The sequence below is a fragment of the Eptesicus fuscus genome, chromosome 23 (assembly GCF_027574615.1).
Source record: "Eptesicus fuscus isolate TK198812 chromosome 23, DD_ASM_mEF_20220401, whole genome shotgun sequence".
NCBI lineage: Eukaryota > Metazoa > Chordata > Mammalia > Chiroptera > Vespertilionidae > Eptesicus > Eptesicus fuscus.
Genome location: NC_072495.1, coordinates 11,954,815 through 11,970,475, shown reverse-complemented (window position 1 = coordinate 11,970,475; position 15,661 = coordinate 11,954,815). Strand labels below are relative to the sequence as shown.

At 56.5% G+C, this 15,661-nt stretch overlaps 1 protein-coding gene across 2 annotated transcripts; it reads right to left on the bottom strand.

Moving 5' to 3' along the window:
- Positions 1–879: 879 nt before the first annotated feature.
- On the bottom strand, positions 880–13,658 carry KMT5A (lysine methyltransferase 5A). 2 transcript variants are annotated; one of them, XM_054712598.1, is made up of 8 exons: positions 13,380–13,658; positions 12,997–13,124; positions 11,735–11,891; positions 8,679–8,898; positions 8,163–8,250; positions 5,548–5,607; positions 3,532–3,722; positions 880–2,797 (listed from the first exon to the last, which is right to left on the bottom strand). In XM_054712598.1, exons 2-8 carry the CDS (start codon positions 13,114–13,116, stop codon positions 2,587–2,589), a joined length of 1,047 nt encoding a protein of 348 aa, XP_054568573.1. In that variant the 5' UTR covers positions 13,117–13,124; positions 13,380–13,658; the 3' UTR covers positions 880–2,586. The 2 variants fall into 2 exon arrangements, with proteins under 2 accessions (XP_054568573.1, XP_054568572.1); XM_054712597.1 differs by lacking the exon at positions 12,997–13,124 and having other exon boundaries at positions 13,380–13,592.
- Between the last annotated feature and the right edge of the window lie 2,003 nt (positions 13,659–15,661).

Genomic DNA, 15,661 nt, shown 5'->3' with positions numbered 1-15,661 from the left:
AGTACCCCTGCGGGCTGGGTAGTTATTCCCATGGTACTGAGTACCCCTGCGGGCTGGGTAGTTATTCCCATGGTACTCCTAGGTCCCGGCACTGCGGGGCTGAGGGATTTGTCCAAGATCCCAGCTCGAAAGTGGTGGAAAAGGGGCTCCAGCCCAGGCCTCAACCCCTTGGCTTCCTGAGAAAAGTCAGCAACCTGTAAGAGTCTGGTTGAGGATGCCATCTCAGCAGTCACAGGTCAGGGCCCCAACTCCGAACTCCGTATGACACCGCCACCCTGACTGGGTGCTCCCTTCTTAGTGATGGGGGGCATTCCTGCACCTTGGGGGTGAGGGCCAACTTGGGAAACAAATCTGAGCCCTGACTTCAGAACCACCTGGGCCAGACCAAGGGACAGCGAGAGCAGAGGAGAGGGGGGAGGGGCGGCTCCTGGGACTGAGTGTGGAGTCCAGCCGAGATCCGTCCTCCACGGGCGGCATCAGCCTGGCATCCCCGAGCCCCGACTGCACCGTTGACCTCCAAGCCGAGGCGCTAACAATCCACGGAGTGGACCCCCAGGAACCCTGCAGAGCAGGCAGGCAGAGGCGGTTCCCACTCAGACACGCTCCAGAGAGGATCTGTCCGAGGGGACGGGCTGACCACCTCCCCCAGACGGTGTTCTGCTTGTAAACCAAGGACGCTGCCCACAGCCCCACTCCGCTACGCGAACAGGAGGCACTTCCGCACGAGGCAGGCGCGGCTGGTCCGACATCAAACCCAGGACCTGAGTGACCATCACAGGACATGCACTGAAACCGACTGAGGGGGGTGACCCTTCTGTAAAACCCCCAAAACCCACCCCTCCGCTCCTACCTCCGCCTAGTAAGAAACACACTCACAGGTGGCCTCGCCTGGCAATAAATATTTTAATTTTTGTTTCATTTTTATGATGACAAATAATTTTCAAGTTTATTTCCTTTTGTTTTTTAAATACAAAGCTAAACCACAAACAGGTACAACCGAGACATTTTACTTCACATTGACACGCTCCGTCGGATCCTCCTCCAATTGGCTGACCACTGACCAGGCAAGTGTGGGGCGGGGGGAAGACTTTCCTAGGTAGCACCGTCGTGAGGCTGGGGTGCGTGGGGTGGGGGCTGGGGGGCACCAAGGTTGAGGACAGGCTCTCACACCTGTCTCCATTCACATTTACCTGGGACCAGGGGGTCAGGAGACCCCAGGTGGTGGTTCCAGAGCCCAGGCCCCCTGGACCGCAGGTGGAGAGAGTGAGAATCGGTCCCCCTTCGGGAGGGAGGGGGCAGCTACCTACGCCTCCTGCCGTCACAGTCATCACAGTCGAGGTGAAAACTTTGCCCTTAGCCTTGACCCCTGGGTGCTGCACCTGCCCCCTCCCCTTGGGGTGGGGCCTGCACTCCAGGGCTCGTGGGCTCACGCTCGGTTCACGGCTGCGCGGTCTGCGTGTCGCAGGAAGACCACCAGGCGGTCTGACAAACAGCATGACAGCAGGTCTGGACCTTTCAACCCGGCAGAATCGGGCCAGGGTGGGGGTGAGGGTGGCTATGTCGGGGGGAGGATTGGATAAGTAATTTCTGGTCCCACTACAAAACTTTATTTTTTATTAGAATAGAGTACCATCTCAAATCTCTTCTATAAAAAACAAACAAGAAAACCAAACCCAAAGTAAAAGGAAAAAAAAAAAAAAAAAGAAAAAAGAAAAAAACGCAGCCACTCCACTCACTTTATGACCTATGTACATGTAAGTTGTTTTCTGTGGTTTTTCTCTTTTTTTTTTTTTGCCTTTTGTGTTTTTTTGATTTTTATTATTATTTTTTAAAATAAATTCAGTGTTCACATTTCTATAAAGAATTACCCCAGTTTCGGGAAGCGCTGCCCTGGCGGGGCTGGCTAAGCAATGCTCCTCGCTGCCCGCATCTACTCACCACCCGCCCTGATGCTGCGAGGTGCCCAGGAACGCGGCAGCCCGTGGAAGAGTAAACCGAGGCCCGGCCCGTGCCCACGGGCCAGCGGGTCAGCAAGCTTTCAAGAAAGCAGAGGGGAAGACGAACTTACTGCGAAACCCTTTTAAAAAATATTCATACACTTCCGTGTGCGCCTGTCCGGACGGCAGGAAAGCAAGAGCTTGGGAGCATCCCGTGGGGGCCGTCGGGAGGTGGCAGGTGTCTTCTTGGCCGCCCGGTGCTGCTCGACACCTGGGTGCGCGTCGGGGTGCGGGGAAGAGTCCTGGCTCCGCAGCCCCCCCACTTCCTTGGTTCGTGTTCGAAGACTCTCTCCTCTGAAACCTGTGCCGAGCCTGACGGCATGCACGCGAGCGCGGGAAGCACAAACGTTCGGCTTGTATGCAAAAAAGGTACAAAAACAACTAGAATATAAAAGTTTTGGTAATATAAGGCCATCTGTTCAAGTCCACTGTGGAAACCTGTAACAGATATTTAAATACTACAGTGAAAAGGCATCTTAATATACTTTTTAAAAACATCTGAAGTAATCTGCTAATATTAAGTGTGTGTAAAAAAAAAAAATCAATTCCCTTTGAGGGCACTTTGTCCGCTGGAGGGGGAGGCGGGCGGTTAATGCTTCAGCCAGGGGTAGGCCTCGATGGAGGCCCGGCTGCGGTCCCCGTAGTCGTACAGGAGCTCCTCCCCCGCCGCGATGTCGCGGGAGGCGATGAGGATGAGGTGCGGCACGCCGTCGATGTCGTGCAGCTTGGTTTGGCAGTTCCCACATTTGCTGTGATTGATCAGTCTTCCCAGGCGATTTGTCTCTCTAGTTGCATCCACGCTGGCGGGGAGGGAGGGCAACAGAGGGTTATTAGGTTGATAAAGAGGCTTTTGAACCCAGCCAGCCAGAGTCCCCCGTGCTCTCAACTCTGGTAGGACGTCAATTTATGGCCACGCCTTTTGGGAAAACAATTCAACTTAAAAAAAAATCTCCAGAGCCTAGAGAGGCTCCGGGTGGGGTGTCTCAGGCAGGGGGTGGGAGGAGACAGGGGGTGGGAGGAGAAAGGGCTCTTTGTGGAGGCTCGGGAGGCAACTGTAGAGTTCGGCACAATCGAGAAATGAATACAAGTCAACCGTGCTGGGAGTGAGGGAGGCCGTGTGTGTGTGTGTGTGGGGGGGGGGGGGGCGGGAGTATGGGAACTCTCTGTATCTTCCACTCGGTTTTGCTGGTACCTAAACCTGCTCTAAAAAAATAGTCTATTAAAAAACAACACACAACAAAAAGCAATCCACGACACGGGCCATCTGGAGAACGGAGCAGCCAGCATTTCCAGAGCCGCCCTGGCCAGATGCCCTGAGAGGAGGCGGCAGGTGAGCCTCGGAGCAGTGTCCACGTGACCAGTCCACGTCTGCATCCAAAGTTGGGAAATGGGAAGGGGGTGGGGGAGAGCGGCTTCACAGCTCTGAGAAAAGGCAGCGAGAACTCCACAGGAAGCCAGAGCCACAGAACCAGGTGGGCCTGGCCTCGGCCGCGAGACCCGTCCTCCCCACCGTGCGCAGCACCCGGGGACTCACCAGTAGGTTTTGCTCAGATACTGGAAATAGTACATGTAGCAGCCGGTGGAGGGGTCTTGCGCATACAGAGCCTCCCGCTTCTTGGCGTCGGTGATCTCGATGAGGTCCCCGTGGTATTCCACCACAAAATCGCCCCGGGAGAACTGCTTGGTGGCGATCACGCCCCTGCCTTTGCCATCGATGAGGTCAATCTGTTGGGAGGTGATGAGAGAGAGGGTTAGTTCGTAACGGCCAGAGATGCCACGGAGAGGCTGACTCAGGAGGCCTGGGGATTGCCTTCGTGTGAACAGCTTTCTTGAGGTATGCCGCAGAGTTCAGTTCTAAGTATATTAAAATGTACACAGGGGTGCAACTATCGCCACGATCCATCACCTCAGAAGGTCCCCTTGTGCCCACTTGCAAAGCAGGGTCCCGTGTCTCCTGAGAAATCTGCTAGGTGGGTGTTGCCCCATTTCGCGGGTGAGAAAACGGAGGCTCAGAGGGGCAGACCCACGCCCAAGGCCATGTGGCCAGGAAGTGGTGTAGCACCGACTCAAATCCACGCAGCTGGCCTCTTCGGGAGAGCAGGAGGGCCCAGCGTTCTGAGTCCCTCCTTCAGGGGCCCAGACTTAAGTCCAGATCTCCCCAGATGGTGGGTGGAGACTACAGCTTCCTGCCCCTGAATCTCAGCCCAGACCGTCTGGCTACCAGAGTTCCTCTCCTCTCATCCACCCAAATGTGTCTGAAAGATACCAAGAGAAAAGCAAGTTTCTTGGGCATTGCCACTTCCCAGGAAAACAGAGTTTAAGTTTTTTTTTTAATCATATTTTTATTGATTTCAGAGAGGAAGGGAGAGGGAGAGAGAGATAGAAACATCAATGATGAGAGAGAATCGTTGATTGGCTGCCTCCTGCACGCCCCCTACTGGGGATCAAGCCAGAAACCTGGGCATATGCCCTTGACCGGAATCGAACTTGGGACCCTTCGGTCCGCAGGCCAATGCTCTACCCACTGAGCCAAACCGGCTAGGGCAAAAACAGTTTAGGAAAAATGTATTTGTTTCTCCTTTTAAAAGTTTCCCTCGACATGGTGCTAAATGGAGGAAGCCAGACACACCAGCTCCCTATTCTACGATCCCGTCTGTAGGACTGTCCGGCACAGGCAGGTCCAGAGATAGAAAGCTGACTGGTAGGTGCCCGGGGCTGGGACAACGCCTGCTAATGGGGACAGGGTTTCCAGTTCCCTTTGGGAAGATAAAAAGGTTCAGAAGTGCACAGGGGTGATCAGTGCACAACACTGTGAGTGCTCTCAATGCCACTTAATGGTGCACTTTGAAATGGCTAAAATCCTAAACTTTACGTTACACGTATTTCACCATAAATTTATTGTATTAAAAAAATTTTTTTTTTAAGATATTTTTATTGATTTCAGAGAGGAAGGGAGAGGGAGAGAGTGTTAGAAACATCAATGATGAGAGAATCATTGATCAGCTGCCTCCTGCACGCCCCCTACTGGGGATCGAGCCCGCAACCTGGGCATGTGCCCTTGACTGGAATCAAACCCGGGACCCTTCAGTCGACAGGCTGACGCTCTATCCACTGAGCCAAACCAGCTGGGGCTTACCATAATTTTAAAAACGTTTCCTTGGGCTAACACAATGGTCGGCAAACTGCGGCTTGCGAGCCACATGCGGTTCTTTGGCCCCTTGAGTGTGGCTCTTCCACAAAATACCATGTGCGGGCACGCACATACAGTGTGATTGAAACTTCGTGGCCCATGTGCAGAAGTCGGTTTTTGGCTCTCAAAAGAAATTTCAATCTTTGTACTGTTGATATTTGGCTCTGTTGACTAATGAGTTTGCCGACCACTGGGCTAACATTTCACAGAGTCCACTATGTTTCCGCATGAGTCTCACCCTTGACAACAGTTTTGGCATTTGGCCCCTCGACCAACTAACAGTGCCACTAGTCAGTAACCACGAAGGGATGGAAGCAATGAGGTGTCACTCTGACCTTAGCCCACAGCCCGCCACCTTACCTTCATGCCTTCTTCCTTTCCACTTTCGATCAATTCGTCTATTCTTCTCCTTTCTTCAAACTGGGAAGAGAACATAGGGCGCATCAGCCTTCCTCCCAGGCCCCTCTGGACCACGCCACCAGGTCACCACAGTCGGCCTCCATGACATCGGGCCCCGGGGATGCCCAAGCCCCCCAAGCCCCCGAGGCACCTCCGCGGAGAAATTTCCCTGACTACTGTGGCCAATGGAGCCTTGGCCTGGCTGCTCTATCGGACTACTCTGTGTATTCATGTAGGAGCGCTGGCCAAAGTCATCTTGTTTTTTGGTTATGTGTTCATAAGCTCCATGAGTACTGGGCTGGTTTACTGTGGAATCTCCTGGCCCAGAACAGTGCCTGGCACATTAGTAAGCCCTCAAAGCAACAACACACAAATGCACACACACCCACCCCACGCGGAATCATTAGCTAATAAGCATGTAGCCCAGGGGGAAGAGGCACGGTGGGCTGAGTCGGTGGGAGTATTTGCATGAAAACGGGCAGCTGACGGGATTTTCCTGCGGTGGGGAACATGGCACCGAGGAGATGAGCTGAGGAAAACTAGGACCCGCTCGATGCCTCGAATGCAGAGCCAAAGAGACTCAGTTTCACTCTGAAGGCTGCATGGTTTGGGGCACACAAACAACCAGCTCGAGGCTTCCTGGGCCCACAGGGGTCCCATAGGCAGACTGAACAGGAGGAGACACCCCTGAACTGGAGTCAGCAAGCTGTGTGTGCACAGCAGGCCCAGGGCTGGGCTGGGCATGAAGCCAGGGCATTGCCAACCAGCACAGTCCCTGCCCCAGTGCTGGCCGTCACCCCACCCACAACCAGGCCAACCAGCCACAGGGAAGCAATGAGTGGTTTGGGGCATGTCTCGAAGGCCCAGTCCCCACCCTCCTGCCTGGACCCTGGACCCGCCCTGCCGACGCTGTCTTCAGACTCAATGACGTGGCTGCCAGGCTTTTCATTTGTTTCACCCCTGGCTCCCCACACCCCTTTCTTACGGCTCACCCACCTAGGTCCTGGGTTCTGCTGCCCAGAAGGGCAGGCAGGGCAAGACACCACCCTGGCCCCCCGCCCGGCCAGCCACCACCTGGCCATGGTGTCCACTCGGCAGCGCCAACGCAAACATGAGGGACACAGCGTGGCTCTCGGTCCAGGGACTGAGCGGATCCACCTGCTGCGGGCCAAGCTTTGGGGAAGCGAGCGTCCGTCCCCCTCCGCACGCCTGGTGCCAGGCTCAGCAGACAAGCATCACAGCCCGGCCCGCTGCAGCCTTCACTCCCCCAGATAGACAAGCCCGTGTTTTTAAGGCCAACTCGGCTGCCCCACCCTGCAGCCCGCGGCCTCCCTGTGTGGGCACACTGCAGCTCCGACCGCACGGGGAGGCGGGAGGCGTCTGCGTGCTGGGCCTGGCACCGCCTTGCCCTCTGCAATGCTGTCTTTCACAGTGACCCAGCACGGCCTCTCACTGCAGGCAAACATCTTACAACAGCTCCTTCTTGGCCGAAAGACACTGCCTTTCTCAGGAAATCAAGCCAAAGCTTCTCTCCGGAGGAGAAAGTGGACCCCTTATTTTGTTTTTCTTTTAAGGAAGCCTCATCAATTCAGGGAAAACACTAATTACCTTCTCTGTACCTAGAGATTTAACATAAAAAATGCTGGAGGGGACTATTGCAGCAGGGGTCCCCCACCTCTCAGTGGGGCGGCAATCCTTAGCACAGGCCCTCTTCCCTCAGGCTGCTTTGGGGTGTGAAAGAGCAGGGGGGCTGCCAGGTCCCAGTTTTCCTCAGCTCAGGGGCCCCTGCGTGGAGGGTGAGGGAAGCAGCCAGTGGGCTGCAGGGCCAGAGCACGCCCGGCTTTCCTTCTCAGAAAGGCAGTAACCACACCCACTGCATCAAATATTGACCCACTAGACGGCCGCACAGCTCAGCATCTGCCAACTCAGCGGGCGGAGGCCCCAGTCCAGCTGGCCGGCCTGCCGGTTTTCACAGGGGCTTAGGGGCCATGGTGGGGTGGCCAAGAGCAGGGAGGAGCCTTGGGAAGGGACAAGGCCGGGGAAACACAGCACCTACTGTGTGCCAGGCCTGGTTCTAATGGTTCTATGTGTGTTAAGGTGATTAATTCTCCCAGCTACCCCATAAGATGCTCCATTACCCCGTTTTACAGCTAGGGCAGCCGAGGCACAGAGTGGTTAAGTTCCTGGCCGGAGGAGATACACCCAGTCAGTGGCTCCCAAGCCACCGCTGTTGACCACCTCGAGACACGACATGGGACCTTCTGGGCAGCAGACAGACCAGCCTCTGAACGCGTGCATGGCCTTCCCCAGGGTGCCAGGCTCCACTGGCCCTGCCAGCAAGCCCTGGAAAAGCTGCCTTCAGGGTCACGCCTGATGTCCCCTGCCCCCCGTGCCACAGGCTCCGAGGCCCCTTCCCAGAGGCATGTTAACCAAGCCCTATGGTGACGCGTCAGGATGATCCCCACTGGGCCACAGAGAACACTGGAGGATACCGGGTCCACATGCTGAGCACTGCCCACTGGGCAGCCCTGCCCCCCCCTCCCCCAAGAGCTGGAATTAAAACCACAGGACTCTACCTGCAGCTCGGCCTTGCTCTTCCTGGAGCTCCTTCGCACAGGGTAGAAATCTGTGAGTTTGCGATTCTGTTGCGTTTTTCCTTGAGCTCTGGGGGGAGGGGGAAGAAGAGAAAACCACATTGGCACCCAGGGGGGCACACAACTCCTGAGGGGCAGCTCCCTGGAAACCAGGTCGCTTCAACACCTGTGTGCCCGTGGGGGCCTCAGAGAGAGTATAAGCAGCAGGCTGTTCTCTGTGGGGGGTGGGGGAGCGGAGGGGGCGCCACGCGGGGGACGGGAGGGCTCCTGAGCTCTGCACACATGGCAGACCGAGGTGCTGGCCGAGGCTGGGGTCCCTGGGGGGTGACTCAAGGGGTGTGGCCTCAGTGTTTGAGAGGCTGATGTGAGCCTCAGTGGGAGTGAAGCTGGGAGGGGGTGGCCTGCTGAACCCTAACCAGCTCCCCGGGGCCAGAGAAACCAAACTGCAGTGCGTGAGGGGTTGGGGGTGGGGGGGGGCGGGGTCGGGGAGGTGCTCACTTTTTCCGAGGCGCCTGCTTGCCCTTGACGGGCTTCTTCAGGGCTGGCTTGGCGATGGCTGCACCGGAGGAATCACAAGACGAGGTCGGAGTTTTTGGAGGTTCTGCTACTTCGGATTTTTGGTTTGGAAAAGGTGCCAGGGGACCTCTCCTGGCGTCTTTGATCTTTAGTTCCTCGGACTTCATGGTGCTTCGTATTGCGTTCCCAGTGTTTCTTTTCTCTGCAGGCAGAGGGGAGAGGGAGGTTTATTCTAGACGCCCCGTTAGACTTCAGCTGCATTCGAAGACAGGCTTTGAGGAAGAGGGGGTCATGGGTGTGTGCCCTTGCCTGTTAAGCCCCATGTCCATGAATGGCTACCAGGTGAGTCACCGGGCTTTACTGTTTGACAGAGACACTGGGCAGAGCTTTTGGTCTTCTGCACTTTTCTCAGCTTTATTGAGCTGCAATTGACTGCCCTGGCTGGGTAGCTCTGTTGGTTAGAGCGTCGTCCTGATATGTAAAGGGTGCAGGTTTGATCGCCAATCAGAACACATACGAGAATCAATCAATGAATAAATAAATAAGTGGAAGAACAAATAGATGTTTCTCTCTCTCCCCTCCTCTCTCTCTAAAATCAATAAATTATACCGGCCAGCATGACTCAGTGGCTGAGTGTCGACCTATGAACCAGGAAGTCACAGTTCGATTCTGGTCAGGGCACAGGCCCGGGTTGTGGGCTTGATCCCCAGTGTGGGACGTGCAGGAGGCAGGCGATCAATGATTCTCTCTCATCATGGATGTTTCCATCTCTCTCTCCCTCTCCCTTCCTCTTCGAAATCAATAAAGATATATAAAAGTAAATAAATAAGTTAAAATATTTTTAAAATAAAGGGGGACACCTATAATACTCTCAACAATAAAATAATTAACTTTTTAAAAGTAAATAATACACGGGTGGTAGGAATGTAAAATGGTGCATAAGAGGCCGGCAGTTCTTTGAAAGGTTAAACATTGCGTTACCATCTGACCCAGCAATTCCACTCCTGGGCATCTATGAAAAGAATTAAAAACATGTATCTACGTAAAAACCTGTACATGAATGTCTATAGCAGCTTATTCCTAATAGCCAACAAGTGGAAACAACCCACACGTCCACCAACTGATGGATGGTACATACAACGTGGTCTAGCCACGTGGGGGAATATTATTTAGTCACATAAGAGAATAAAGTACTGATCCACTCAACAACGTGGATGAATCTTAAAAAACGCTGAGGGAAAGAGGCCAGGCACAAAAGGCTACGTATTATAGGATTCCATTTACAGGCCACGTCCAGAACAAGCAAATCCACAGAGACAGGAAGTAGACTGGCAGTTGCCTGGGGCTAGAGGAGGGAGGAATGGGGTGTGAGTACTAATACTGGGTTGCTTTGGGGGCGATGAAAAAATATACACATCGAAACCCCTCCAGGCCGCTCTCGCTCCCTTCCAGGCCTTTCTGAGCGGAACCAGAGGGAGGGAAGGCCAGGAGCGCAGGGAGCCCAGGCACAGCAGCTATCACATCAAGGCTGAAAATCAAGAATAAGAGCCTGGCCTCTGGGGTCTCCTCCTAAGTGTATCTGGCCCCAAAGTCTGCTCGTTGCCATTTAGTGATACTATGAGCCACACACGCTTGCTTGTGTGCCGTGTCACCACTGAGAACCATTTACTCTTGCCCCATTCCAGAAGGGACATGAGACAGGCTGACCACACGTAGAGAGAACCCCACTGCCCATCCCTACGTGGCCGCTGCTACCCTAAGTGCTGGCTATTCAGGGAGGAGCAGACTGGGACACCGGAGGTCCAGCAGAGGAAGGACTGTCGGAGGGAGCATTTCACAAGGCCCTTTGGCCTCCATGCTTTAGCTGATCTTCAGAGTAGCCACCTTCTCCCACTTTACAGATGGGAGAACCGAGGCTCAGAAAAGAGGAGCAATCTGCCCAAGCCGCCTCCACGTAACTGACAATGAGGGTTAGAACCCAGGTCATTTGAAGAGCAACGAAATAGCATGGCCCTGTGCACTGGGATGGATCCAGACCGGGCTGGCGCCCTAGCTGTCTTGGCTCAGTGGATAGAGCGTCAACCTGTGGACTGAAAGGTCCCAGGTTCGATTCCAGTCAAGGGCACATGCCCGGGTTGTGGGCCCGGCCACCAGTGGGGGAGCGTGCAGGAGACAGCCGATCAATGGTTCTTTCTCATCATTGATGTTTCTATCTCTCCTTCCCTTGCCCTTCTTCTCTGAAGTCAATAAAAATAGATTTAAAATAAAGACTGGGCTGGCTCCTGCCCCTGGTTCTCAGCTCTGGCACCAGAGGCTGGGCTAACCCGCCATTTGCGGTACTTTCTGTTAACATGGAGCTGCTGGTGGTCAGAGTTCTGCTGTTTTAAGGCCACTGTTACTAGAAGGGAGCATGGTGAACTGGGACATGCCCACACTCCCCAATGCCACGTGGAAAGCGGATGTTTGCATTAGAGCAGGATTTCGGCTTGTTCTGCGGGTCCAGACAGAATTTTCACTAACCGTATACTTTTCTTGTTCAATATTTAAACTCACTGCAGATTATGCTGCGTGAGAGAGGAGCTCTGAACGCTTGAGTGGAAAGAAACTTTAGAAATGAGGTCAAGGCCAGCTCATGAAAGGGAAGGAAGTCAGGGCCTGGTGCTCGCACAACAGTCAGGCCTGCAAGCGGCTGCTCTGAACAAGCCAGACTCCTAAGTTCTGCACATTTGGCACCTGTGAGCCTCTTTCCTTACAAACCAGGGGCATTATTTTTGCAATCCAGCAAGATAAGCAAGCCTGAAGGACACGCCAACTCTGTGAAAGCGGTAGAACCTGTTAGGCCGACAGGGCACACGCCCAGGGATAGGCCGCGGGTTCCCCTGTGTCTGTTTCTTAGCAGCAAGACAGAACGTGGCCCCTTTCGCACTTGGGTATGAAAAGGCTGGATAAAGACCCAATAGAGATGCGTAATTATGGAGGAGAGAGGCTTCTGTGGCCCACGCCGCTGTGGTCAGCGCAGGGCTGTTTCCCAGGCTTACCTTCCCGTTTCCTGTAGATTCCGGCTAATGGCTTCCCCTGGCATTTGACTTCGTGATGTGCAACTGAGTTCTCTTCCTGAAGGGGGGAACGCATTCCAGAGCATTTGTTCGGGCTCATGTAGGTGTAGATCTTGGACTGCCCGGTAAACACATTCTCCTAGAACGACAAATGCATATTCTGAGAGGCTGGAAGAAGAAGAACCCACAGCATTGAGCGGAGAAGGAACGAGCAACCGCAAAAGACAAAGAACCCAACATCATCATCTCTCCACAGCAGGGCTGCGGGGGGGGGGGGGGGGGGGGGGGGGAGGGGGGGGGGCGGGCAGCCCCAGGAGAGCAGTGGAAGGCTGCGGCTCTCCCGGGTCCCAGTTGGCCGTGTCGTGAACACGTGTGGTCTCTAGCTCTGGTCACTAAGGGGACACCTGGCCACACAAAGGTCTACGTAAGCAGGAGTCCACCTACCACAGCAGGGAAGTTGGGTTGGGAATGGCCCGGAGGAAACAGATGCGGACGCTGCCAGGCCTGCGGGCAGGGGGCAGGGGCCAACTCTGGCAGGAGCCGCAGGCCTCAGGGAACCTGATTAACCACTTCTGGGCCCCAAGGTCAGCTGGTAGGACTTGCACTACTGTCTGAGCCTTGTGTGTGCCCAAGCCTAGCAGCCCAGCAGCCTCCCAGGACCCTGGGCTGGCTGCAGGTGGGAGGATTCTCGGGGGGTATCTGGGTGGGTGGGGGTGGAGAGCTAATAAAAGCAGGGCCCGACGCCAGCACATTCAGGGCGGTCCCTCTATTGCAAATGGCATAGGATGGGCAGCAGTTGGTAGGGTAGCCCAGGTCACTGCTGGTGTTTCTGGGTGTGGGGCCTCTCCAGTGAGTAAGCAGACAGGAGGAGGGCTCCCCCAGAAACACTGCTAGAGCCTTTCTGCCTGATGAGCCATTAAACACCGACTCAGCGAGGCCCGGGTAGGCCCCGCACCCCTGGGAAGGCAGCCACCGCCGGGGTAGCCGGGTCTCGGGTGGAAATGCCATAGACACAAACTTTTCCGAGGTCAGATACTGCCAGGGTCATGGCGGAGCGGGTGTGGACGCCACTCCCAGGCAGGCAACAGAAAAGGAAGCTGCCCGGCCGGGCGTCCCGCCCGCATCCCGGCCCCAGGGCGGCGGGCGGGGGCCGTGGGGCGAGCCCACGTGCTCACGGCGCGGGGCCGGCGGGGCGCCCGGCCCTCGGGGCGCGCTGAGTGAGTGCGGGGAGGGTGCCTGCTTACCCCGTTGGCGCGGGGCCTCCCCGGGCCCCTCCGCTCCACCATGTCCGGGCCCGGGGCCGTCGCTGCCACCGCCACCGCCGCCGCCGCCGCCGCCGCCTCCACCGCGCGGGGCTTGGACATCTTCCTGCCTGGAGAGGGGGACCCGGGGGAAGCGGGGGAGGGGGCGCTCAGGGCGCGGCGGGGCGGGGAGCGGGGCCGCCCGGGCCGGGCGCCGCGACGGCGCCTCCCGCCGCAGCCATGTTCCGAGGGCCCGGCGGCGATGGGCCGCCCGCACCGCCGGGAGGCAGGGGCCGGCCGGCCGAGCCTGGCCGGGGCCCTCGTCGCCCTCCCGCCGGGCCCCGCGCGCCGCCCGCCCCCCGCGCGGCCGGGCCCGACACACCCACCTGCAGCCCCGCCAGGCCCATGGCGGCGCGCCCCGCGCCCTCGCCGCCGCCGCGGCCCGGCCACCACCGCTGCCGCTGCCGCTGCTGCTGCTGCTGCCGCCGCCACCAGCGCCGCCGCGGCGCCCCGGGGAAGGGCCGGCGGCGCCCCACGGCGCCCCCTTCCCCCATGGCCTGCGAGGCAGGGCCCGGCACCCGCGCGCCCTCGGCCCGGGACCGAGGACGCAGGGAAGGAGGCGCTGGCGGCGCTTCCTCCGCGGCCCGCCCGCTCGCCGCCGCCCACCGTCCAGCTCCCGGCGCGGGGAGGGGCCGGCAGGGGCGGCGCTGCGAGGCTCCTCCGCAGGGAGGGAGGCAGGGCCGGCCGCGCGGCGGCGGCGAATCCCGGCTCGGGCGCGCCCCCTCGCGCGCGTCCTCAGCCACTCGCCGAGGCCCGGGTGGGAAACACGACGATGACAGCCGGCTCTCCGCCCGCCGGGCTCCCGCTCTCGCCGGCTCACGGGTATTTTGGGAGACCCGTCCGTGCCAGGCGCGAGCAGCAGCGGCGTGGCCCGAGCCTGGGCTCACGAAGCGTTTTAATGGGCATTTAATCCTTCTCGCAAGCCCGTGGGGCGCGGGTCCTGTGGCGAACCCGTTTGAGGTGAGGATGCTGAGGCTCAAGGGAGGTGAGGGGCTTACCCAAGGCCACGGAGCTGGAAAGTGAGGAACCCGGGCGAGAGGTAGAGCCGGGGTTACAAGGCGAAGTTTGCTGGGTGCTTCCCTTGCATAGACTATCTCACTCAAACCTCACACACCCTAGGAAGATAGACATTAGTATCTCTTTTTCACAGACGGGAAAACGGAGGACCAGAAACCTGAGGAGGTGGCCCAAGTTCTCAGAACTAGACATGGATTTCCAGGCAGCTGACCCCAGGGTCTAGGCTCCCAGCCACTACCCTCCGGGTTACAGATGAGGTAATTACAGCTGGGAGGAGCAAATGGCAGTGCAGAAGGGGGTTTTTAGCAAGTCACCAGGGGCTCCTGTCCCCACCCCCACCCCCTCCCCCACCCCCATGAGGAAAGGTACTAGCCAGGCAGGGGTTCCAGGAACTGTGGTGTCCTATTCCGCAGAGCTCAGTGCCCTGTCTCCCTCTACCGTAGTCATCAGAGTTTAAGGGCGGAGGCCAAAGAGTCCCCGTATTTGTGCCAAGTCAGATGTAAACAAGACACCTTGGGGCAACTCCCTCCCCTGCTACGTGGGTCATGACCTGGGAGCATAGATTGGGTTTCTCTCAGGGCATCAGGCCCGGGGTGTTTTGTGACCACGGCCAAGTCACTTTCCCAGTCTAGGGCCTCAGTGTCCTCCCGGATGAAAAGCAAAACCCTTGAATTCCATAACCCACCCAGGGCACCTTCCACCATCCACAGATTCAACAACCAACTGTCACTTTAAGTAGCTGCCTCTCCTTAAAAGAAATAAGACTGAATAGGATTAAATGGCAGGACCCAGCTCAGGAAAAGCCTCTCAAACCAGCTCAGGCTTTAGCATCCTTCAGGGTCATCCCACCCCCACCCTCCCAGTCACTAACTCTGCCCACCTGAACACCAAGAGGCCATTCGGGGAGTGAAAGAGGATTGTAAAGGACAGTGTCCGTCACATCGGCAGGGCAGAGGTTTGCAGTTGCCAAACTCTCACGGAATTGTGGTTTGAGGGCAGCTGCTCAGACTGCCTTATCCACGTCACATAGTATGTTAACCCCCACCCTACACACACATCCTCATGGCCACAGTGTTCTCTGTTTTAGGCAAGTGCAGGGGATACCTTAAAGCACAAGTCTAGCACTCTGCTCCTCTCAGCTCTGCAGCTCTAGTGCCTAGAAACTGTCACATAAATCATTCGGTATAAGTTTCAAAACAGTCTTTCCTTTCTCGGTACAAACGGTGTTCATATATACTTATAACAAATACACCCATCAGCAGAAACTCCTAGATCCCCTAGCAACAGTATTCAACAGCAGTGATACCAAGAGCTAACCCTTATTGACTGTTTACTAGGAGTTGGGCCCTATAATAAGGCATGATCACACTGAACCTTCCCAACCATTTATGAGAAGGTCCTATTCCCATTTTACAGATGTAGAAATGGAGGCCCAGGGAAGAGAACCCTCACTTGCCTAAGGTTTCTGAACCCAGTTCTGCTATGTGAGGGTTCTTTGCGACGAAGGATATCTATGGAACTCAGACACTAACATAGCAATGCATTCATTCCACAAGCATTTACTGAACACCTACCCTGTGTCAGGCCCTGT

Bases quoted from the DNA above. Each gene is read 5' to 3' on its own strand.
- KMT5A (XM_054712597.1), bottom strand. From the start codon at position 13,547: ATGGGGGAAGGGGGCGCCGTGGGGCGCCGCCGGCCCTTCCCCGGGGCG. The intron at 11,892-13,379 runs GTGGGTGTGTCG...TTGTCGTTCTAG, and splicing joins TGGGCCTGGCGGGGCTGCAG to GAGAATGTGTTTACCGGGCA. The intron at 5,608-8,162 runs GTAGAGTCCTGT...TTCTCTTCCCAG, and splicing joins AGAGCAAGGCCGAGCTGCAG to TTTGAAGAAAGGAGAAGAAT.